At 43.4% G+C, this 25,412-nt stretch overlaps 2 protein-coding genes across 4 annotated transcripts; one reads left to right on the top strand and one right to left on the bottom strand.

The window, feature by feature from the left end:
• Positions 1–2,742: 2,742 nt before the first annotated feature.
• Positions 2,743–14,692, top strand: LOC117137013 (protein gooseberry-neuro). Its single transcript, XM_033298203.1, has 5 exons — positions 2,743–3,169; positions 3,350–3,663; positions 6,775–6,886; positions 13,096–13,689; positions 13,807–14,692. The coding sequence occupies exons 1-5, from the start codon at positions 3,112–3,114 to the stop codon at positions 14,076–14,078; spliced, it is 1,350 nt and encodes a 449-aa protein (XP_033154094.1). The 5' UTR covers positions 2,743–3,111; the 3' UTR covers positions 14,079–14,692.
• Positions 14,693–14,712: 20 nt separating this feature from the next.
• LOC117137011 (neuropeptide-like 1) lies at positions 14,713–22,964 on the bottom strand. Of its 3 annotated transcripts, none has more exons than XM_033298200.1 (5): positions 22,686–22,964; positions 18,309–18,428; positions 17,493–18,174; positions 17,057–17,319; positions 14,713–16,020 (listed from the first exon to the last, which is right to left on the bottom strand). In XM_033298200.1, the coding sequence occupies exons 1-5, from the start codon at positions 22,755–22,757 to the stop codon at positions 15,694–15,696; spliced, it is 1,464 nt and encodes a 487-aa protein (XP_033154091.1). In that variant the 5' UTR covers positions 22,758–22,964; the 3' UTR covers positions 14,713–15,693. The 3 variants fall into 3 exon arrangements, with proteins under 3 accessions (XP_033154091.1, XP_033154093.1, XP_033154092.1); XM_033298201.1 differs by having other exon boundaries at positions 15,934–16,020; positions 17,051–17,319; XM_033298202.1 differs by lacking the exon at positions 17,057–17,319 and having other exon boundaries at positions 15,870–16,020.
• Positions 22,965–25,412: the final 2,448 nt, after the last annotated feature.

Below are 25,412 nucleotides of genomic sequence, written 5' to 3'. Positions count from 1 at the left end.
AGTGACCAAACGGAAGGCACAACAAACAGACTGGCGATCCCACAAATATTGAACAATCGCATATGACGGATCGCTCATCCATCTGGGCCAGGTCAAGGAGAAGGACAAGTGAAAATTAGGTACAAACACGCACGCATAAACAAATTTAACTCCTGTATGCTAAATTTGCAAGGCAAACAAACGTCGTCGTTGGTCCCACCGGACCCTGCCTAGGACTCGGAAGACGCAGCGGCAGTTCAAGGACGACGAAGGTGTCACATCAACGGGGTGCCGCAGTGGACGGTAGCACAGCAAGTGGCGAGCAGTAGGCTGGGAAATTTAGTCACCCGATTGGGATTTGGTATTGCTTGGCCCCAGCAATCGCCAGATGCTACTGGGCCATTCTAGGAAGTCGCCACCTATTCATACGAGAGCATAATAATTTGAAAAACTCGTAAGCGTCCGCCTGTTTGCTTACGAGATTTCAAAGTGGTTTACAACCTCGTGAGTTTGAATGAATTTGACTGTACTCACACTAGCCTTTAACAGCCTCTTATAATGGATATGTAGGACAAGTTTTATGCATTCCCTGCTGGCGACAAAATTTACAGCCTCCTGTAAATCACGGTTGTGAAGTGTGTCCAACATGTGCTCCGATTCAGGGAAAACGATCCTTAGAATTTGGCTTTCAGTTTACGGCATTCATAAAAGCCCATCAATAGAGTGGCAATGAGGAGACATTTTCCCGTATACAGATACAGTTTTACAACTATAGTAGTTTGTTTAAAACTCGTTTATAAAACGTTAATTGAAGGTTTCGATGACGAAAAATTAACTTGAAAGAGTCGCAAAGAGTGTCAGCTGTAGTCATTCTTCAGCACTTTAATATTGTATAATAAATTGGTTTTATGAGGGCATCCTTTTATAAATTAGTCGACATATTGCTCCCGCGGCATTTTAATTGTTGATTATTGAATTTGATTTCCCAGTTCTTGAATTCGGAAAGTGACGCACGAAAAACGAAACTTTACATATATTGGAGAACCCAAATGGCTGCGTTTGTCTCGTATCAAAAGTTTAAATGCTGTCGTTGCCACGCTTGAGGAACTCCGATAATTGAAAACTGTCAATACGCATATTAGATAATTTGTTATGTTTATCATGGCCCTCTACTTGTGGTTTCGCTCTGAGGACGGAAACAGGCGGAGACGCAATCAAATTATGCCTTGTCCTAGGACGTCCTGTTTGGCTCATTTGCATTGCAAGTTCTATTGCCGATGTTGATGAGGCGTACCGGTGCACTCAAGTGGCTGTGCATACGGGATCCTTGCACAACGCTTCATTAGCATCGATTTTTATGCTCATTATCGCAGGGTCGGCTTAGCAGAAAGATCCTTCTTTGGAGAGTCCTTGCATATTTCTTCAGCCTGCCAGCTCATTCTGCTCAATTCGGTTTCGGGCCGCAGCATCTAGTAATATTATTGTAGATCAGAAATTTGCATGCGACCGGCTTTCACAAATATACTCCAATGCGAACCAAACAGGACGACGAGCGGCCATTTTTAGGCTGCGTCCCTTCCCTGTCCCTTTCTCGCCCTGATGCCAGATGCAGGCGGCATGTGCGTATCCTTAATATGCGTAAACTTCACGCTTAATTCTCTACATTATGATGACGTCCTTTCGCTGTTTTCGCTTTTGTTCGTTGGTTTTTCAATTTCTCAAAACTGCAGACCGTTCAGACTGTACCAGGTGTGAATTTCTTTGCTGTTAATAGCTGTTGATTGATTTTTGTGTTTGTATATTGGTAATTGACTTTCGTGGTTCGGGTAGAAAAATGTTGTGGATGTGCTTACCTGTCAGGCTTTTGCATGTACACAGTATCTAAGCTTTGTTATCCTGCACTCACGAATGCATCACAACCAGTGAATCATATTAAAGCTAATCAGCAAGGGGTCATCATTAAATTACATCCCATTCCATTCAATTAATCAAATGCAGAATCTTATGAAAGCACTGGAAAAAAGGGAGGATAAGCCAGGAAGCTAAAGGAAACCGAGGCCCCATAAACATTGCTGTCAAAGAACTAACCTAACTAGCCAGAAGCTAAAGGAGGGTGCAGACTGCAAAATGGGATAAACATACATATATTGGAAGCACACGACATGGAACTGTGGGTGCTGAAAGTAACAAAACCGGAACGATTGGTACTGGGATGAGGTGCTGGACTTGAGTTTGCGATTGGGCTTGGTCGTGGTCCTCGGCATGTGTCCTGTGCTCCCTGCAGCCTTCACGGTTTAATTGGCTGCCAGCGATGAAATAAAAGTCATACAATTCCCACAATACTCGGGGACAGCTGCATTCACAGAGTGATCAGGCGAGTGTCGTCAGGGGGGTTGATGTGCGGATGGATTATGGATGCGATGCAATATCAAATGTCGGGCGAGCTGAGCCCAGATCCGCCCTGAACCAGCTCAGCCAATCACGTCTTCCGAGGCGTGGCAATTCCCCGATTAAAGCGCGGTCAGCTCACTACCGGCTCTCTCTCTCTCCGCTCGACTGTGAGGCTTTGATCGGTGCCATATTGTGCCTGGTCGTGGCGCTCGAGCAGGCATCAACCACCGAAAGGGCGGGCGCGAAAGCTGCTCTCGCTCTCCCTCCTGCCAGCATCTCCATCTGCGTCTCCATCTGGCGGTGGTTGTTCGGCGCGAAAACCAGTTTGTGGAGCGATCTCATTGTTCGCCCGTCTGCGGAGTAGTCGTCGTCATCGCCCGGACCGGCCGGCCCTCGTTAATTTATGCTCGCGCTTCTCTTTAGTTGCTTTGCAAGTCTCGTGCCGTTTGATCGCTGAGGCGCGCGTAATTCCAAGAAAAATCCCGCTTCTCACCACCGGGCTGAGAGTTGCAAAGTACCGTCGGAATCGGGAGCCGCCCGTCGTAGTGATGAAGTGGATCCTTTGGGCCAGCTTTAAGTGATTTCCCACAAGGAACGACAGTCTACTGATAATAGCCCATTTCAAATTTAATTGTGCAATGGTATCGACTCGGATGAACTAAGCTACCGAAAATAAAGAAAGTTTTTGGAGTGCAGCGTCGCTTAGATTCTAGGTTGCTATAAGCTCTGTGCATTCGGACCATGGATATGTCCAGCGCCAACTCGTTGCGGCCCCTTTTCGCAGGGTATCCCTTTCAAGGTAAGTAATTTCAACATATATCATATCATTTTTACTGTGTATTTCAAAGAACTTACCCTTGAAATAATGCGAGACCTAGACTTGTTTACATTTTAGAAATAAAAAAATAGCCATTTGAAGGCATATAATTGAACCCTTGACTCATCAGTGCTTATGTCAATTGATCTAACTTGCCCACAGGACAAGGCCGGGTAAATCAGCTTGGGGGCGTCTTTATCAATGGACGACCGTTGCCCAATCACATTCGACTGAAGATCGTGGAAATGGCGGCCAGTGGAGTGCGGCCCTGTGTAATATCGCGCCAGCTCCGCGTGTCTCATGGCTGCGTATCGAAGATTCTGAACCGATACCAGGAGACGGGCTCTATTAGACCGGGCGTAATAGGTGGATCTAAGCCCAAGGTGACCTCTCCCGAAATTGAAACGCGAATCGATGAGTTGCGAAAGGAAAACCCGAGCATATTCAGCTGGGAAATACGCGAAAAGCTGATAAAGGTAAGTACCCAGATGCACCTGCAAGGCTGCAGGAAGCAATAAAATGTGCCAAAACAAAGGATGCGAGGATTTGCTGGACCTACCGGTAGCCCTAACCGCATGCCATTATGTCCAGATAGAAGAGGGTCAAAATACGCTCCGAATGCGAATCAGTTTACTTCCGTTTTCCGAAAAGTCACGTGGCAGTTTCGTACCGCCCGCTGGCTTTGTTATGGCACGTTGCCTATGACACCTACTGGCCTTTTGCATATGTCGGCTGACTAGCTGCACAGATGGCCCAAACTGCCCAAGGACTCAGTTTGAACTTGCCCGCTCATTGACAATTTTGTTGAACAACGGCGACGACAAATTTTCGCTTGCCACCCAAACCGTTAAGAAATCAATTAAACCATAAAGACTCTGCTGCTGTCGTGTTCCTTGTCGGCATCGTTTGTGTTTTGTCCTTGAGGCCAAAAGGTGCTATAAGAGTATATATTTATATGTTTCTTCGCCTTCGGGACTTCGCTTCAAACTTCCGGTTTTGAGGCGTGGAAGAATCGGTCCTACATCAAAACATAAAAATGGCATATGAGTTCGTTCCGTCCATTGGATTAACAAAATGTATAATTATGCTGATGTTTTAAGCTAACGACATACTCCTTGTTTTAATGTGCCGGCTCACAAACCTAGTCACCTTTGCCAATACAGCGATATTATTTTGCTTCAAATTCGCGTTCAACCTAAAAGATGAGCCCACTTCCCCACACCTCTTGTGTGGCAAAAGTCCAACGGGGAAATTGTGTTTCAGCTCATTACTGAACCTACGCCAATATGGCTCATTCACCAAGACCAACAGTCTGGCCAAAGCTTTCGGCATGCTGCCTACTAGCCAGACCAGCTCCACCGATTCACGCCTGCATGGACGGATGACGGCTGTCTTGAAGTTGATTTTCCCTTTCGGCAAAACTTTTCGACGGTGGAGGGAGTGTAGGGTTTAGGATTAATACAAGCACTAGTGTATTCATGCGCCAGCCTCTTTTGGCGGCTCTCTTTATTATTGGCGTCCCGCTCTTTATTTGAAACCGCAATTAGCCACACTTTATGGGGCGATAGGATTCGGGCGAGTATCGATACGATCGGACTATAGATCAGAGTCGGCATCACTTAATTCCACATCCAAAAGATGCGCACTGTGTAATATGCACAGAAAAAAATATAAAATGGTTTAATTTGCAAAAGTAGATTGAAAAACAAAGTTTTTTAGCTTGCTATCTCCTTATTTTTTTTATTAAAATAATAAATTAAAAACTGCGTTTAAAATTTTATTAATGACAAAAATATGCAATCACATTGCCGGTTTTGTATGATCTCAAAATAACAGAACCGTTAGATCGCGATTTTGATTGTTTTCGGTGTTATAGGCCTTACATTGTTTGCGCTCGCTTTGGCGTGGCAGTAGGCGTAAAAACTGCCTCCAGGTGAGCATCACGCTTAATTAGAATACGCTTTAGGCAGCTCTTGTGTCTTGATTTCATACCTGACCGCGATTACCCCTCCCTATGCCTACCACTCGCGACTTATCAACGATCGGGACTTCATGTACATGCGCTCTTAACTTCGTCTTCTCTTTCAATTCCTCAAGGTTCGTTCCTTGATGAAAAGTTCAGTCACCAAATATAATCAAATGTCCCGCTGACAAAGTTCCTGATTCCAAGAAATTTAATTATTAAAAAAACAGAGCGCATCAGTCAGTCAAACTAAAAAACTAGAAAGAGCTCAAACAAAATATAGTCAAAAAACGCAACACGAATTGGTCAAGTATAAAGCGCAGTCAAGTGTCAATCCAACTGTCATCTAATTAATTAAATTTCAATTGAAATTGTAAGCCACAACCCGGGCGGATGCAAAAAATGTGTCTCACAGTCGGGGGCTCGACCGAGATCGAGATCGGGATTGGGATTGGGATCCAGTTGTCAGTTGCGCCGAGATAAGCCGTCACACATTCCAGCCGAACAACTGGTAGGCCCCAGCCGGAGACCCAACGCAAGTAACGCAACCCAGTTGAAAATCAAAACATTTTTCTGTTGTTGTTTTCATGACACATTCAATAGAAATAGGAGCCAGTAGCCAGCAGACCAAGACCAGTTAGCCAGCCGGACGGCGGCCGCACTCCCAGCATACACTCCAGACTGGACAAAATGTCAGTTTCTGTTTCCGAGCCTGGCGTCATATCTTGTCTGGTCTTGTCTATGAGGTGCCAGTTATGCCACCTTTGTTAGCCGGGGAATTAACCGCAGCTTAGAGAGACGGAGATAGGTCTCCACTCCGCGATAATTTCGTTAGTGGAAAAATAATATTATTAATCATGAAAATGTTTGCGGCACATGCCACTCCATTTGAGGCATGGCTGACACCTGGACACCGGGCAGACGAGCCTAGTTCTCCGCCGCTGGGTCACTGAACTTCCACCTATGAGTCCGGCTGCCCGACACGACGGTACCTCGCACAGTCGCGCTTCGTGTGCAGCGATTGGAGCGTTTAATAAAAACTGTCAGTTCATAACTATGGGAATCAAACAGGATGTAACTGCCTTAAAAGCGTCAATACTTGTATGCTCACCTCCGAATTTTGGTTTGGGGAAACTAAAGCCTCTTTTTCTTGGCAGTTGAAGCCGAAAGCTTCAGTCGGCTTGCATCATATTAACGCTTGCAATACGTCGAAATTCTCGATTCTTCACAATATCTGCAATTGTATAGTCTTCTAAGAAAGCACGCGACACAATCGTAGGTAGAGCACAGAGACAAAGGTAAACTCTAATGCATGGGCCATCTCCCGTTTTGATACTCCTCTAATTGGATTACCATCAAAGAACGTGGGGAAGGAGTGACGGCTGCAAGAAACACAAGGCAGTCCGGCGACAGAGCTTTCAAGTGGCAGGCCCCAAGTCCACAATGGGAGATGGAAATTTTTTAGGTGCTCAACAGTAGCGCCCAACATTTCTTATCAGGCTTACCTAATCTAAATTGAAATTGGATAATTTATGTTCCCCTAAGCCGTTGTCAATACTATTTAGACCTAACACAAGGGAATAACCGAATAATCGAATAACTTTCTATTCTTTCGATGATGCAGGAGGGCTTTGCGGATCCACCATCAACATCGTCGATCAGTCGCTTATTGCGGGGAAACGATCGCGGCAGCGAAGATGGTCGGAAGGACTATACTATAAACGGAATTCTTGGAGGTAAGGAAATTCAGATTAGTACGATAGACGATTAGGGCGATAGACGGTCTTACGAATTTGGGAACAGGGACCGGCATCTTGCTGTGAAAATCACCGATCATTTATTTGATAATTTTTGAAAATCATCATCAAATCATTTGTAGCTCAAATCAAGAAACTGGTGTCGGCACCTTGGCTTTGATCGTCTTAGCACTAGCGACTTAAACTGAAATAAAAGCCGCTCGGAGTGGGAAAGAAAAGACTACAATGGATCTGGCTGACCATACGATAACGATCTCGATCACTTTTTAGCCATACACAACAGAAATAGGTGTAGATGATGACACCTTAGAATCAGAAGTACACAAGTTCCAAGATTCGATCGCCGCAACCTGGTCCCAGCTAATAACCCTGGTTTCACTGCCTTGAGAGAGATTTCGTAGTTCCCCTTTCCTCCCCAGTCCCATGATTGGAGCCAATAATCAGGCTATAAATGCATAGTCATTCGATAAACGACCGGCTGGGTCAAAGAGGTGGTCGATCAGCCAGGGAGCATGGTAGCCAAATAGCTTATGCGTTTGGGAAATTGGGCAAAACTATTTGTTGTAATGAAGCCTCGTGGAATCATTAGATACCTTCAGCGCTAAAATACTAATTTTCATATAGGGCTGAATTTCGAACTACATTAAAGTACTCCCATATTCTCATTTGTTGATCTGGAAAGCATACTTTTTCTTACCTCGTAGTGTCACGACAGAAACAGTAACCACGCCTCACAATAGCCTAGAGGGGAACCTTAAAGACCTTGTCCTTCTGAATGCCTGCAAGCTGAAAATTAAAAATACTGTAAATGTGTGGCCTTGAAGAAAATTGATGTACTATGTTGTTTGTATTCTATTTGTTTGTATATCTATATGCGAAAATTATCCACAGGATAAATGCCAAAGCGAGATAAAATGAATTCCGAATTTGAATTGATAAATACTTCACCGAGAAGCACCTGTATGTCAGTGTTATTTAAATGTGGCCGGAATCATCCAACATAAAAAAAGAACTAAACATAATCAACACAACCGTGCCATAAGGGTTATCATTATGTTGTCGAAGCGTATAATAAGCACACGCCCTCCCATCATCATTGATTCCTCGACCCCAACCGGTCCCCGGTCTCAAGTCCATCTCCATCGCAGTGCCGCGGACCTTTATTATAGGCGGGCAGGGAGAAGTAGCATCCAGCTCACAATCACAACTCCAATCGAAAGGACTGGGCAAAGACACATCCAAAGTGCAACTGGCCAGATCTTTGGGATCTGGGACCTGGGATAACGAAGTCGGTGCCGTTGCCTGTAATCAACGCCTTCTTCACCGGCGACTGAATGTTTCCTGGCCCTCACCTGCAGACTCAAAATAAAATTATGCATTATTAAATATGTTTCTTTATCTTTTGTTTCACGTATAATTTCGTTTGATTTGGTTTTTGAACAATTTATACAAGTGACTCTGGCCCACGTCCGCGTCACCCTTTCCCTAGTCGCAGTCTCTTTCCCAGACCCATACGGAGTCTGGAGCTTCCCCGGCCACAAAGCCGTAGTGTCGCTGACAGTGTTCACCGGCGGCACGCTTTGATCTCACAAATACCGAAAAATCGATGGAAATATATAAAATACCCAATAATAGCTAAATTAAGCAAATAAAAAAAAAGAGAAATTGTGTAGTGGCTGCTGAAAAAAGTTAGGTGACAATGTGGTGCTATACTTTTTGATGAAATAGCAAATGTGTCAACTACAATTGTTATTAAGCCCATTCATAGCGGTCGAGAGATGTCAATGGAAATCCTTAGATAAAAACCAATTTATATCGTATTATTTCATAAGAAACAGTGATAACAGTGGTAATCATGCTAAGTTGAATTAATTTAAGTCCGGCTTTCCCAAAGAAGAGGCGACCAATGGTCATTACTTAGACTACGTACCTCTACGCTTCCTAGAATTCACCAGCTTGATAAACATTAGTCCCCACGCCCCGTTTTAAACACAACAAACACACCGCCAAGCGCTTGGACCGCCTCCGCTTATCAGCCTGACAATAGCCAAGCTGATTCGGAGCCCAAAACCCTGACTGATAAATACGCGTGCGATTTGTTTTATTTAGTGCGATCAGAGGGCGAACCGACCCACTCAAAGAAAGAAAGTGAGGCAAAACAATGAGCCCAAATGGCAAAACACCGACAAGGAGTCAACGGCGAAAGAAGAAAAGCCGAGCAGAACACTTGTGGCAATTAGTGGCCGGACAATGGCATCAAGAGTCACCGCCGTGGGAATGAACAACGATATTTACCAAATATTCCCCCAACCCAAAGATCCGGACCAGACAATGAGGCTACCATGCATGGGCTGATCCTGGACGAGTCCAAACACAAACAGGTTCAATTATTTGCAAAAAGCAGCAATACAAAATGGCAATGGCCAAAGGACGAAGACAAACGGACGCCGCCCAAGGATCCTGTTATGGGAGTTCACACCTCCTCTAATGATTCGCAACGGGATGTCAGAGGGAGCACGGCACAGTAGAGGAGCATCCTGCAGTGTCACATGACAAATGACTGCGCGGCGAGGGAGGCGACTCAGCTCAGTAACTCGGCAGTGATTGCGCAAAAATGCCCTATCCTTGCTTGTGCGGTCTCTAACCCGCAGCACCGCCGTCGTATTCGGAGCTGACCCTATCTCACACATATGGCCCGAAGATCCAGTGGTTGGCTCATTTGTTCAACTCGAAAACCCATTAAAATCGTTCATGCCCGAAAAAAGTGTCAACGTAACAAAAGCATCGGTTTGACTTCAAATGCACCGATCTCGAGCGGCATCTTTAATGCCCACCAGGGTGTCCTGGAGCGTTCTGTTTGATCTCATTGTGGCCCGGATCCTCTCGGTCCGACTCTCGTATGTTTTCCGCCGCCTCGGTGCACTGTTGCGCCCCCGAGCCCGTAGTTCGTGTTGATGAGTTACAAAATATTTTATTAACGTATTATCACACTTTAAGCGGCTTCTCTGTCCCGCTTCCTCTACGGCTCTCTGTTTCTTTCGCTTCTTCTCTTTCGTTCTTCCCTGTGGGATTTTGTTTTGATCACCTGTTTGTATGCATTGTTATTTAAATTAGTTTCATTTAATTCTGATCAGTTGTTGAACTTCTTCGATTTCCATGATTTCGTTTCCCTGCCTTCGGATTATGGTTATGACGAAGCTTGGGATGAGACCCATGTGGTAGTTCCATGGTTTAGCAGCCCCTCCGACTTTGTAAATTAGTTTAAATGGACATCAGTGGGTAGTCATTTGAATTCGAACATAGTATATAAAAGATTGTAAAAGCGTTGGCTCGGTTTACCATGGAGGTGCTACTTGAATAAATGTCTTTTGCTGTTAAAAGAAGTATTAACTTACGTAGGGTAGCTAGTAGCCACATATGTCCGATCACCGTTTCAATAATGTATACTGTGACTGCATCGGTTAGTGTATTTCGGTAAATGTAGTATTTTTGATATTTAGGAGCCATTTATAACTTTAAAAGACATCGTGCGTTTAAATATGTTTTACAAATTTTAAGTGAATAACCTTAAAGGAAACGTCATTAAAAAAATATTATTTTTACAAAAACATTTTAAATGTTTTTTTGTAAGTTTCACATAATCTTGTATCATTAAAACCAGTTTCGTTGCGGTTATAATTTTATTAAAAATGAGTTATTGTATTTTCCTCTCAATCAGAATCTATGTATATGTTTTCAATAAAGCTGTGTTGCGCCACATTCCATCCTTTGTGCGCGACGCAGCGAATGGTAAACTCAGAGCACATAATCTTCCTTACTTTTAAAGCTCCTGTAATCCTTTTGCTGACATGAATCTTAAGACACAAATCTTAAGGCTTAAGAAATAACATTCGCCGGAATCGGCCCAACAAAAATGAGCTAAGTTGAGTCGGGTGGGTTACCCCTCGGCCGAGCCCAAGTCAATGTCGCATGGTCCGAGGCCTTAAAGTCAAGATATCGTGGCTCGGCGACAGAGAACGCTCGTCTCCAACGGACTCCAACTGACATCTGACAGCCTAGCGTGGGGCACCTCTCCCCTCCCACCGGACTTTTCAATTGCAGGTCATATAACATAACGCTTTGCTATGCATTAGATGCACCATTTTAAATCAGGGGTCAGTGTCAGGGTGCTTGATTGATGACAGTGCTGGCATTTCACTCTCCTCCGCATATCTATCCGAAAAAGAGAAAAGGAACTGGGCAGATTGATCTTTGCCTTTACTGCGATAAAGACTGTGCAGCGATTCCCCATGAAAGGTGATTGGGCTCCAAAAATAAATACGCATAGAAAAGAGTAGGGAAAATGACCGCTAGCAATTTGAACTATTCTACAGAAGGCCTGGTTCCTGAAGTGCGTGTACTACCTGCTGTTTGAAAACACAACCTAAACGTCGTCAAAAATGATGGAATACCTGCTCGGATTACGAAACCACAGCAATTTATCAAAGCCCAGTGCCCCAAACGGTTTTCCGCGTCGACCAGTCACCGAAAAGAAAGCCCAAAAGTCAAAGAGCTTCAGCTCCACAGTAGCCAAAGTGGTGCCCAGCCTTTGTCGGTGTTGGTGCCAAAATAAAAAGGCTTTGTCTTCAACGGTACTGGACTGTTTCCCCCCGGATCGCCAGTGCTGGCGGCTCCCTTTTGCATACGGGCACTTTTAATGGGCAAGTAGCAACAAATTAATAAAATGTTTAACATTTAAAAACTAATTGATTTTTCTGCCTTCCACCTTTCTCGGTGTTATTTCCCTTAGCAGCTTTGCTTTGTCTTCTTGCCCTGGCATCCATCCACGGCTTCTGCATCTCCACAAGCCCGACCCCTTATTTCGTATAATTAAGTTTTATTGTTTCGTGTGTTGAAAGATTAATAGTCCGACTTCTGTATTTTATCATTCATATCCATTCGTTTAAATTTAATACGCATGTGAACTTTTCGATTTCTTTATTGGACCTCATGCCGAACTAAACAGTGGGCGTTCCGCGCGCCGAGATTTTTCTGAGGTTTTGTCCAAGAGGATTATGGGTGTGGCCAGTTCGTCAACAAAGCTTATAATCGTGCCGAAAGATTTTTTACAGTTTAGGCTTGAAAACGAAGTTTTCGCCAATCCGATTTTGATTCTTCTCAGAATGAATAAAAAAGGTATTATTATTGCTGATAGATCTAGTGATTTAAATGTTATAATTCCGGTAACTAAAAAACAAACGAAAATTAATAGCACAGGTGAATAGAACAGGAAGTTATTTTATTGGTGGATAAATGTATAATTTCAGTTAACAGACCGGAAAAGATTAGTGTCAACCAAACACCTCGATTGGTAGCAGCCACAGGAATTCTTGAATATACTCAGGACAATGAACGCTTCCGCTTTACCGCCGGAAAACAACCAGAACAGTCACAGCGAAGTCGGGATTTTCTGATTCCTATTTTGAAAAATGAGCTTGTGATCTTGTTGAATAATTCCAGTAAAGGAGGTCGCTTCTCCGCTTTGATCCTAGGCATGTAGGGCTGCAACTGAGCCCCGCCTCGAAAACGCAGTTTATTGTGTAATGAGCTCTCAAAATAATATGGCACGGCCGTGAGACCGCTCTGCCACACGCCGCGCTTCAAGCCCGATTGCCGATGACGACGGCTTTCCCCATTTCCCTTTCGTAAACAGACGCCGAACTTAATTGGCGCACTCCTCCATGGCCGCTGACAACTTGCCGATCATCTTCTTGTGTAATGTGATATATTGTGTCACTTGTCAATGCTATGAATTTTACGAGCTGCCTGCGGCAACGCCCCACCCTCCGATCCCAACCCGCTGGATCTAAAGAGCCCGTCTTGCCGCATTGGTCCCTTCTGTGGGATCGTCGGCGGCTTTGACAGATTTGTTGCGCTCCCTGACGTCTCAATTAATATGCAATGGCGCGCAGTGAACGTCGACTCCCATTCACATGGAGATGGACCACGGGACAATCTGGGGGTACACGATCGCCAGCGATCCACGTCGGTGGCCCTATTCGTTGAATCTGGAGATCAAACCGCCGAATTCAATTTAGTTTCGGGGGAACCAATGGGCGTGGAGAATTGTATGGCTTCCTACGAGGCGTTCATAATTTTAGTAGTTTTAGTTTTAATAAATATCCGAATTCCTTTTCACATCTTTTCAGGGCGAGACTCAGATATAAGTGACACGGAATCGGAGCCTGGGATTCCGCTGAAACGCAAGCAGCGTCGCTCCCGCACCACCTTCACCGCCGAGCAACTAGAGGCACTCGAGCGAGCCTTTTCCCGCACCCAATACCCGGACGTCTACACCCGAGAAGAGTTGGCCCAGACCACGGCCCTCACCGAGGCCCGTATCCAGGTATGGTTCTCGAACCGCAGGGCACGCCTTCGCAAGCATTCTGGCGGCTCGAGCTCCGGGCTTTCGCCCATGAACAGTGGAAGCTCCAATGTGGGCGTGGGTGTTGGGCTCAGTGGGGCGACAGCACCACTTGGCTACGGCCCCTTGGGAGTTGGCTCGATGGCGGGCTACAGTCCAGCGCCGGGAACCACTGCCACTGGATCTGGGATGAACGACGGTGTTCACCACGCCGCACACGCACCAAGCTCCCACCACAGCGCAGCAACGGCTGCTGCAGCGGCACACCATCACACACAGATGGGTGGCTACGATTTGGTCCAAAGTGCGGCTCAACACGGATTTCCCGGAGGCTTTGCTCAGCCGGGGCACTTTGGTAGTCAAAACTATTACCATCAAGGTGGGTTGACTTAAAAACATATAACACATTCAACAGATACATGAAGATTTCTTTTGGGAACCCATGAGCCCTGACTCAACTAATCAATCCCCTATTCCCTTTATTCTTTTTTGGCAGACTATTCCAAGCTGACCATTGACGACTTCTCCAAGCTCACCGCCGACAGCGTCTCAAAGATCTCGCCCTCACTACACCTCAGCGACAACTACTCGAAGCTGGAGGCTCCCTCAAACTGGTCCCAGGCCGCCTACCACGCCGCCGCCAACTACAATGCCCACGTAGCCCAGCACCAGCTCAATGACTATGCCGCTGCAGCGGCTCACGGGAACCCGGCCTCTGCCTACAGCCACCCCCTGCCGGCACAGGGTCAGGCCAAGTACTGGTCATGATCTAATGAATCGCCGACGTCCGCTGTACGACTGAGAATCATTACATTTTCGCGTTAGTTTTATGCATTTCAATTATCAGCAGAGGCACATGTAAATCTTAGGCAACTATTTATACCCCCAAACGTGAGTATGGGAAACATCGGCTTGGCTATAATTTAGGATTACTTCGCTTACTGCATGGGCATTACATGGCTTTTAGGGGCGCATTAAGGCTGGGAACGTTTCCATGCAAGCATTACGAACATGATACTAAATTAACAATTTTAATTTATTTACTTAAGTTTTGAGATGTTGTTCAGCCTAGTACATCGGGGTATCCGAAAATTCGACCAATTAAATGGTACTTTTAGGCGTTGTAAGGGCGATGTAAATTTTAGTAATTAGTAAAATAATATATTATATCAATTCCCAAAATAGAGATCCTAAAAATGTATATTTAATTTTTAATGTCACCGTTTAACAGTACTTACTTTGGATCAAGAAAACGTTGCAGTTCAATTTAAAAAATCCCGACGTTAATGCGTATGAACGGAAGGATCTTGCTGAAATTTTACTTAATAGGGGAAACCCGCTGCCTGTTAAGGGTTAAAACTAATAAATGTTATTAAAACACAGGTGTATGTTGTATTATGGGAACAAACAGGTAATTTTTGTGTATATATTTCCATTAATTTAATATGATATATGTAATTTGTATACAGAAACTTTAATCGCCAGTTGGTGGCCACAAATTGTCAGCTCTATTTTGTTCTGAGAGCTTCACCGCAAGTACGAGCTTTGATAGGTTTTGTATATAATCGAAGTAAATACTTGGTTGATTAATTGATTAACTTTTCATTTTTAAGATACTTTGGTTTTCATAATAGTTTAAGTTAATTATTGACAACATCAGACTTTTTATTACACACAGAGACTTAGATATCTTGCTTTATTCCAATGATTTGAAAAAGTTAAAATCAATCCAAATGACTCATAAAGAAGTACTTAATACCCCGCAATATTTTATTGTCAATATTTTTTTTATTGTCTGGAATACATTAAAGTATAATATATTTATATTTATATTTATAAATCGAGAATTTCTTTAGTTTTCATCAAGTTTTATTGTCTTTGACGCAGTTTGTTAACGCTTTCATATATCAGTGATCGTTGATGGCAATTCTTAGCTTTTACCTAGTGGAAACAGTTATTGTCATTTACACATAAAAGACGCCAGGGAAAACAATCTAAACTGTTATCAGTTAGTCAGCAATGTAGGATAAAGTTATTTTATGAAGTTCTAGTTCTTGCAAGGTACAACACTAGCACTATTTCAAAACTTCTTTTAAGAATTTAAATTATACAGAGGATATGATTTGCTTTGATATATATCGTGTTTATGCTTTGCACTGATATCAGTTACTTCAGTTTCATAAATATATTTGATAGTTATAGCAATAGCCATACAGATCCTACAGCTCTACGGTTTACCCGCTAGACTTAGTAGTCGCAAGGTTCGCAGGTGTAGTGTGTGACATTACATTTCGGGGATTTACACTGTATAGGTATATTTTCCGACTTCTGTACTAAGGAAATCTGTATCGCGTTATTTGCATAAAGAGTATATTGTCGATATTTAGTATTCATAATTTTCCGAGTTGCGTCGAAATTCCCGTCGATGCAGTGCTGTGATACGCGGCGGAGTGCCCCAGGTGTGGAAGGGCGGATAGACTGGAGCCCCTGAGCGCAGGAGCGTGCGCGGAGGGCGTCCTGATGGCAGCGAGTTACTGGACAGGCTGGGCAAGCGCGCTAATGAGGACTCGGGATCCACATAGTACTTGGACAGACGACCGCGTACGCCAGCACCACTCCAATTGATCATCGGTTGGTTAGGTATGAAACACTGCTTACAAACGGCTGCGGTGGGTTGACGCAGTCGCTCGTGTTGGGGGAAGTACCCGGCCTGTATAGGGCAAGGAAACCGCTCGAATTACTACTTCTCTGAATGCAGGCTTTGTAAAAGAGTTCTACGATAATGAAGAATAAAAACAGTCTTGCACTCAATTTACTAGGTCCACGATGCAGTCCATTTATTAAACTCCCGCCGCAGCTACGCTACAGAATAAGTTGTAGAAAAATGAACTTAGCAAAACAAACCAAAGATACAAAAAACCATCATGCCAATGAGCTTAAACATGCCAATGCAAACCTATTGTTAGAACACCACTAAGTCAAACAAAACATAATAATTTATTATAAATTAATTTTTATAAAAGTGTTTAGAACAGCTGATTTCCAGGATGATTTGAAGATTTTGGTTTTTTACTATTTCTCTACATAAATGTTTAAAACATTCGTGAGTGCGTAAAATCCTAACCCTTCGTATGTTGCATACTTTTCGACTGAAACGCAAATACGAACTCGACGTGAGTTTACACGCTCTAAGCTAGCGCACATGTTCTAATCTTCTTTTTAGTACATGACCTCCTATTTAATTTCCTAAGACTACTTAAATTTTTGCAATATAACCTATACGCTTGTTTGAGAAGCCATCAGAAAGCAAACAAAGTGCCGGAAATTGACCGCTTGTAAAATCCTGTGCAAAACAAATTGGGAAATGTATTCGGAAATCCAATTTCCGAACACCGCTTGAATGGAAAATATTACATTAGGATGCCAACGGAAATACGCTTTATTGTTGTAGAGACATTTGGTGGGCTGGATAAAAAGTGGGAAGTGAAACAAGAATGTCTCAGAGAGGTTTCTCGCTGGAATAACACAAAGCATTCAACAAATCACAACAGTAAGTTTAGCATCAACGACGTCTAACATGCCGCTTTAAAGGAGCAGGCACAGCTAAGAACGGAGAATAATCTCCGAAGCCAATTATTAAAACTCGAACCGAAAAGTAATCACAATTTCCACAAAAAAAAGAAACAAGGAAAACAAACAAAACATAATTAAGCAGCACACATCGAACCATCGCCATTTACTCATACAAATTGCCTGGCGTCACGTCCCGAGCGACTAAAACGCCCCCCGGCCCCGCCAAAACCACCACTGCCCCCAGGGCTGCGCAGGTAGCGGTAACTGGGCAGGAATCCGGAGCGATAAACGGCGCCTATGTGACGCTTCTGCGGCGATGGCGACTGCTCGCTCCCGGCCTCCGCATCCGACTCCATTTCCGCCTCGTCTGCGGGCTCTGCAGCAGCGGCATCGTTGCCATGCTCGATGCCGAACAATTCGGGATCCTTGGATGTGTCTTTTTGGAATGATAATACAAACTTATGTACAAAAATGTGCTAGAAGGTGGTGCCGCATGGATGCTAGCTAATGTGCAGGTGCTGGTAAATGTTAGGTATGCAAAAAGAATCCTGTTCCGGAGGGATTACCTGCAAGATTTCGTGCGCTCCCAGGAACCGGTCAAGTACTCACCTAGGAATCGCTTCTCTGCCCGGCGATAATCGTTCCAGTCGAGGTCGGCGTACCCGGCATAGCTGGGGTACCACCAGTAGCTCTGCATGGGATCGGCGTAGTCGGGGGCGGCCGCGGGCAACAGCATCTCTTCATCCTCGCGCTTCTGCTGCACTCCGTGGACCGGCGAGGACTTCAGGGCTCCCAGGTTACGTTTCTCGGCCCCAGCGCGCTGGATTTGACCGTGCTGCGAGTTGTAGCGTGCGACGGCGGCCACATTGCGCTTTGGATCTCGGTGGGTAGAGGGAGCACTCTGCAGACGGGCCATAGTTGCGATGTTTCGCTTGCCGTTGGGAATGGGCAGCTGGAAGTCGCGGGCCAGGGTGCCCACGTTGCGCTTTCCATAGGTCATCAATCCGCCGGCCCTGGCCAGGGAACCGATGTAGCGCTTCTGTTCACTCGGCTCTCCGGAGTCTGCGTCGGCGTAATCCTCGCCAGGCTCCGCCGTGGGCAGTTGCCCGTTTTTAGCCAGAGTGGCCAAGCTTCTCTTCGGAGCGTTAAGGAGGCCTTGGGCAGCCAGAGCGGCCACCGAACGCTTGTCCTCCTCCAGATAATCGGGGTACTCGCCCAAAGGCTGTTCTTCGCCCACGGCCAGCTGTCTTTCCCGAAGTAAGTTTTTCAGTTGATTGCGCAATGCGGAGGCCTGAGTAAATGGGAATTTGCGGAATGGAATAGCGGAAAGCAATTTATATTCAAAGCCTGGGCAGATGTTACCTCCGACGGCTCAAATAAATCCTTTACATCAAGAATAAATACGGGAAGCAGCAGGTGACTTACGTGAAGCTGGTACTCGGGGCTGGGGCTCATCAGTTGATTTATAAGGGACTCCATTTCGCAAGGCGACACATTGGCGACATCATCAGTAGCACTCACAATAACGGATTGTGGCTGAATAGCCTGGAAAAGAGCAGGATAGTCTTAATTTCAATTTCGAATTGGTTTTGCATTCAGTTTTCTCTTACGCTTATCGATTGTCAAAGAATGGGGTATTGCCCTCCCTTCATTGCCGCAATTAAGTAAGCTTAATCGGCCTTAAAATGCGTTGACACTTGGACTTCCCAACAGAAGGACACTGTTTTATTTCTTGGGGATTTTGAGCTCATACGTTTTCGAAAAGCTAAACACTACATGGCCTTTTGGACCACGTGGGTGACGTATTTCATTTATTGTTGCCTACTTACAAGAGTTCATTACTAAAAGAACGGCTACCCAGAGTGATGAAATCCAAAACCCGAATGGTCCAAGGTAAGTCTTAGCGCGAGGGACACCCGTAGGCCCAAAGCATTGACTTATCGGCCTTTCAGGTTAAATGCGTAAAACAGCAGAACGCTCATACATGTCTGTGTAGCCAGCCAACAAACTGGAGCGGCTGAGCTGAGTTCATAATATTTTTCTAAACGTACACAAAGCCAGGCGAGGACAGGCCGGAGCAGTTTGTTCGCCAAATGGTTGCTCAACTGAAAGAATAATTCTAAGCTGGCTGGTCGTTATCTGGGAGGGATGAGTATGCGAGCGTGTGTGTGTGGATGTCTTCCGTCCCGACGGGCTGGCGAGGGTGGGCCAATACACAGGGTTTCCGCACTTAATAATGTGCCTGCTGGAGAATGTGAGGCGGAAGAAGGCACGCACAGGATGCGTTGCAGGACGTGCTGGCTGGCGGCGCCTCTGTCCGTTAATCTCATGCAGGAATTGACAGCCTCTAAAAGAGGCAGGACCCAAGTATGTGCCACCTACCCTCCTTTCTGTCTTATTAGCACTTGAAATAATAACCTAAAGGTGTTTGTTAAGTCAACTGGATTCGTTTGGATTTTACTCTTGATAGCCTTACTTGCTAGCAAATATTATTCATAGTTCTTGACCTTAGAAATATAAAATTCATTAATCTGTAAAACATTAGTATGCAGAAAATTTTCAAAACCGCTATATATTTTAGTAAAAATCAATTAATTTCTTTAAGGTGGTGCGTTGGAAAAAGCAAGCAAAAGACCATAAAACCGAATGGAAACCACTTATTCATGTTTTACGATTTTTTGAAATATTAATTAAAAACTATGCAACACCAAACTGTGCAAAGTGACTTAAAGAATGCGTTCGCATGAAAAAGCTTTTGTCACCAGCATTTCCTAAACAAACAAGTAAAAACACTATTGTGGGGGCGGTTGCGCTGCGTGGGCTGTTATAGCCGAGGAATCCAGTTATGGCAGCCTGTGTTGCGTAACAATTTGGGGGGCTGTTTCCTTATTTTGCATACTTTAACAGAAAGAGCTGTAAAATATTTGTGGCTTATGAGCTATTAAATGTGAATCCAGCCCAGTTGAATCCTCCCTGTCAGTCCTCCGCTTAAGCAGGCGATTAAACTGATAGTAGCAATTCGCTTACCATTGTGCGTTGGAATTAAATTCGTACCTTATTTCTGATTCTTACAATTCATTCTTTCATTTGTATCGAAGTTCAACTGGACGGAAGAAATCAATGAGTATTAAGAGCGAACCTAATTAAAACAATCGCAAAGTAAATCAAGTGGAAAGGCGACAGGACATATCAAATAAAAGTGGACGATGCCAATCGATTGACTCAGATTGCTTGCCTAATTGGGCGTGAGATTATGCACAACAAGGAGTGCGTGCCATCAGTCCGGGCAATGTTTTCTTTCCCTCCAGCTGGACAACATTCTCTGATTTAATTTTTTTTCCATGATGCCTGTTGAGGCGCTTATGGCGCCTAAGCCCAGCCGCAAGCAAATTTTATTATCGCAGTCTTGCTCCCCTGGTTTTCCCACATTTCAATGGCGTAATTTTTTGCCCTTTCTCTTACCTAAATAAATACTGTGCACAATATTAAAACTTAAGTGCTGTGACCTTGCCTGGAATTCAGAGTGTCTGAAACGCTGGAACAAGGAGTCCTGAGCCACGCGCGGATGAAATTTGTGAAGGGAAATTTGTAAGTAGGGAAAAGGTACTGCATTCCGCATTTTATACGATAAAATTGTTTTAGGTGTTCCGAGCAGGAAAATGATTTTGTTGAAAATACTGTCTTTTATGATAGGAACATATTTTAAACGATATTTAATGTTGAACCCAAATTGTATTTTTATCTTTTCACTGCTAGTAGCTCTGCCTCTTTTTCGTATCCACACTACAGAAATTTTATTGGCCCCACATATGGTTTCCATTCACTTTCATTGTGTCCACTGCGTGGAAATGCCTCAATTAACAATAATGGTCCTTGCAATGAAACACACATGTAACTTTTTCCAAATCACTTTGTAGGCAAGCTCTGTGGAAGAGCTTTAGTGTACATATCATGGTTCCGAGGGCATGTGGCAATTACTGACCACGAAAATAAATACACAAAGGAGGCGTATACGCAATAAATCCAATTGGTGGTCAACCGGAGACAACCAAACCGAAAAAGTCTAATTTCGTCGAGTGTTGTATAGAACACCAAACAGAAGTTACTTAAAGTTATACTTTGCTCTTTCTCTTAAGTAAAAATATAACATGGATATCGGCCATAAAAAGGTTGTATGGTATATTTTAAAAGAGGCTGGAGTGCGTTGGCATGGAATTACAAATAGTGGAAACATGACATGATTTTTAAATATTATGAAATGAACGTTTAATCTAAGCATGATACATTTCTGTGCGAGCTTAATTGAATGAAAATAAGCCTTGAATATTTGCTTAGCTACTTAAAAGGCAGAATCAGAAACTTTTCAGACAAAATTCAATCCTTGCTAACTTCCAAAAGAGCCCATGTCAATATTGTATCTATCATCTGAAAAAAGTGCACAGTACCAAAACTTCGCCTTTTCCGGTGCGTATAAGATATCCATGGAAAAGATGATTTTTTATATTTATTGATTTTCTTGTTTGTTAAATTGTGTGCGCATATGACAATGACGAGTCATATTATAAATCGCACATATCTAGTCTGATGCCAGATTAAGGCACACTCACGCGTTTCTGTCATTTCATATTGGCGTCATATATTTTACGTCAACTGTTTGCATCGATATGCATTAAATAGCTGATTCATTGTCTGTGATGCAGCGATGCAACTTCGAAATCATAAGCAAGTTTACATTGAACCATGTTGTACAATAGTTGTCATTGACGTTGCAGTTTCCTCTGACGTTGCTCTTTTTACTGACGTAGTGGATATGTTTGTGATGGCAAGGACATTTAAGTATCTGAGGAACTAAAATGTTAACTTTATCTAAAATTAAGAGTTCCGCTCCTGACCGTCAAAGCCTTTAATAACACGTGGTTTTTTTTTGTGCCAAGACTGCCAACAACAATATTTTATTTAATATTATTTGTGTTTGGTAAAAGACAGCAGAGGAGAGATGCTTGACATGAAAGTTCTTTATTTGTTATAGCTTGAAAAACAGTTTGATTAGGTAGTTAAATGTTGCTTTTCTGCAGCCAGTTATCATGAAAAGCTCTCTGGGAAATGCCAAGTTCCGCGGAAATGAAAAATGAAGAAATGTCACATACATATGTCAGTGAGGGACAAAAGGAATGCCAGCTATTCCACAAGAGATGGTTGAATGCACCAAAAGGAAAAGTGAGAATGCAATATGAATATGAATGTAAACGTGTTGTGCTCGTCCTGACCAGAAGGATGATGTTGCAACCGCAGAGGTATCTCTTGCAAAAGTAAAACAATCCGCGGAAAAGTATTGCCTGAATGGGGCGTGGCTGTACCAATATTAATTACTGCGTGGTAAACGGGGTCCTTGAAAAATGGAAATAATTTGTTCGTTTTGTTGCCACTAGAGCTCAGAAGCTGTAGACAAGTTTGCGTATTCTGACAGCATAATTTATGGAAAGCGGAGACTTTGTTCGGCAATGGTAAGATGTAATCATCTTACACTTTCAGTTAGAAATGCAAGAAGAAGAAGTATGTCAGCTCTTTAATTAGCTTTCATAAATATGAAAGATTTCTAAGGATTATATCGCGTTTTCAATTTCCGTTCGTCGAGAAAACACGCAATCCTCAACCGAATTTCGGCAAAATTCACGGCCCACACGTCAACACATAAAGATAAATTTAGTAGAAGGCAGCAGCACGGACCACGAAACCCAAAGACCGAAAAATGTTGATAGCGCTACAGTTTTTAAAATTGAAAATATAATCCCCAGGACTTACGGCATTGAGCAGCATGGAGAGCAACAGCATTAGCCGCCTGCTGCTGTGCGCAGATTGGAGCACCGCCTGCATCGTGGATGTCGTCCTGGGGGCGGCTCAACTGTTAAGTGAGTTTCGTTCGCTTGCAACGCGACAAAAGGATCGACCGCACTCGCACTGCCTCACAAATTGAATTGCCCTTTGCAGCACCCACTTCCAAACCGATTCAAACCGTAACGGAAACACGGACGCGAGTTTGCTGTTCGCCAGCTGCCGTACCACTAACGTTAGCCGCAAAGTCGTCTGCTCGACTGCTTTCTCTTGGCCAGGACCCTCGACTTTATATACCCGAGCGGCACCCCGGATAAGCTCTCTCGCGGGAGCGAAACCGGAGCGCCGTCAACTGTTGCTCTTCTATAGTCTCTCTGTTGCGTGTGCAGTGTCCTGTTTCGTGGGATGCTTATGTAGGTAATGACGTCATGGCGCTGCAGGACAGAGCTCTGTTGCTTCTCGGCAAGCTCTGTGTATTCAGGCCAACCGGCAGCACAGTGGCTGCTACAAAGCTTTTTATGCTTTGCTACGATTTTTCGGCTTTTGGTATAAATGGAATTACTCGTAACCGTTTTCTAATCATTTTTCTTTCAACTTTGCAAGTTCATTCCACAGTGCGCTGGTCGCTTGGGGACCAATCTAAGAGTTTTGGGTTTCTCTTAATTCGAACCTGAGCTGTGGGCCATATGTCGGCGCTCTCAGCGGGGCCACTGTCCATCCCAGAACTTAACACTTGAATAAAAAACCTTAAAACAAACATATGCTTCAAAAATTCTTTATTGGAATATTTAAAATCACAATTTAAGTTAATGATAATAATTAAAACACACTTAGGCTTTGTTGAAATGTTTTTCTAGCTTTTGTGTTCGCAATTACTGTGTATGTATACATTTAATCTGATTATCGAATAGCAATGGGCTGGAAATACATTATCAATCACATTTACTTTTTGATTATTTAAAATAGAAATTTGTATTATTTTCATTGATTACATTTGTTTTTTAGCCTCAAGCCTTTTCATCGTATAAAACAAATTAAATTGGAATTCAATAAAGTCCAAAAGAACTCCCGATTAGAATTGGGTTGCAGTGACCTGTCTGTAAAAATTCCGAAAATATAAAATAACCAAAAAGCCGGAAAGTAATGCCAAAAGATATATTGCTGCACCCCACACGCAGAAGCTAAGTTTATGCAATTTCCAAATACCATATTATGAAGCGTAAAATGCTAAAACATAACCACCACGCACAGCCAGATCCGCGGTTATACCCAGATCCCTTAGTGCAGCAAGAGCAATGCACAAAATGCAGGGGCGGTCACATTCATATGCCTACGTCAGTAAAGCAAATCGCTGTGGGGGTTTCCCCGCGTCACGCCTAAAAGAAGGATATATAGCGGATGGCAGATGAAGCGGCGGATGTAGCAGATTGCACGCCACTACAGACAACTGGCAGGGAAACCTGACAGCGCACTGCAACATAGGAGGTTGGGGCCAGCGGTACTGGCGGCGTTTGCTTCAACCAATCCATGCATATCAAATTTGGTCAACAGACCAGAGCAACAGTCGAGGATGAGTTGGTTAACATGCCGGCATCCCTAGTTCTGGGTTCAAGCGGACTGAACCTCCCCACATTTCAGTTGGTAAATCATTGGGTAATCGCACAATGACTTTGTCTACACTGCAAAAGCCCAAATAAATAGGTACTCTTACAATGATAGAATACTGAGTTGAACAGACGTCCTCTAAGCTATAATGATATAGTTCAATTGCCCTGCCATCCAAATCAAAACCCGTTTCATAGCCATCATGTGGTCACGCTTTAAAAATATCGCTTGCCTGACAATACATGGGTTTCTAATGCGAAACCACTTTTTTGCCAGGTTGCTATCAACCTGATTTTGGGAACTAGATTCCAACAGCGCAGAACGAGCGAAAGAAGCTGGGCAGATATAACACTATCAGAGCAGTTCAGCACAAATTGCATTGTTAACGAAAGCCCAGCAGACAGCTTGGCATATCAATATGCGAAATCTATTGGAACCAGACCGACGGCCACTGCCCCATTTTAGTTAATTTAATTTATATGTTTATGTGCTTTTTTTCCTCGCACTCGCTTATTTTCCAGGTGTCAACTATAATTTCAATGACATTGCGCTGAAAAGGTAGGCGCAGGTGTGACTCCAAGAGCGAATTCGAATGTATTGATGATGATAGAGGTATTGTGCGCTGAATATTTTATGAGCTTAAAAGACATTAATAAAGTACTGTCTCGAAACCCGATTTAGCTACTCCTTTGAATATAAAGATGTATAAATTGGTCGTTAGAAATGTAACAAACTTATCATTAACTGTTTTGAAGTGACAGCATTTGGTCAGCGTAGATTTTGTAAATACTAGATTTTAAAAGCAAAAACATAAAATTTAAATTTAGTGTTTAAGAAAACCAATTTTGTTTCGATTTTCATTTACAAGCCTTTTATTTATATATATTCATTGTTTCTTTAATGAAGTTCTAATTGAAATCATATCAATTATGATAGAGATTAGCCTTAAATAAACGCAAATCATATTTTAAATGAAAGTGTTCAAATAAAACGTATCTATTTTACATATTTGGAGTGTTTGACTTAAAAAATAGCATACTCGTACTTATGTTATACATAGGTTTACATATTTGACATACATGTACATATACT

The sequence above is a fragment of the Drosophila mauritiana genome, chromosome 2R, assembly GCF_004382145.1.
Source record: "Drosophila mauritiana strain mau12 chromosome 2R, ASM438214v1, whole genome shotgun sequence".
NCBI lineage: Eukaryota > Metazoa > Arthropoda > Insecta > Diptera > Drosophilidae > Drosophila > Drosophila mauritiana.
The sequence above is the reverse complement of the archived record's forward strand: the minus strand, read 5'-3'. Positions and strand labels throughout refer to the sequence as shown.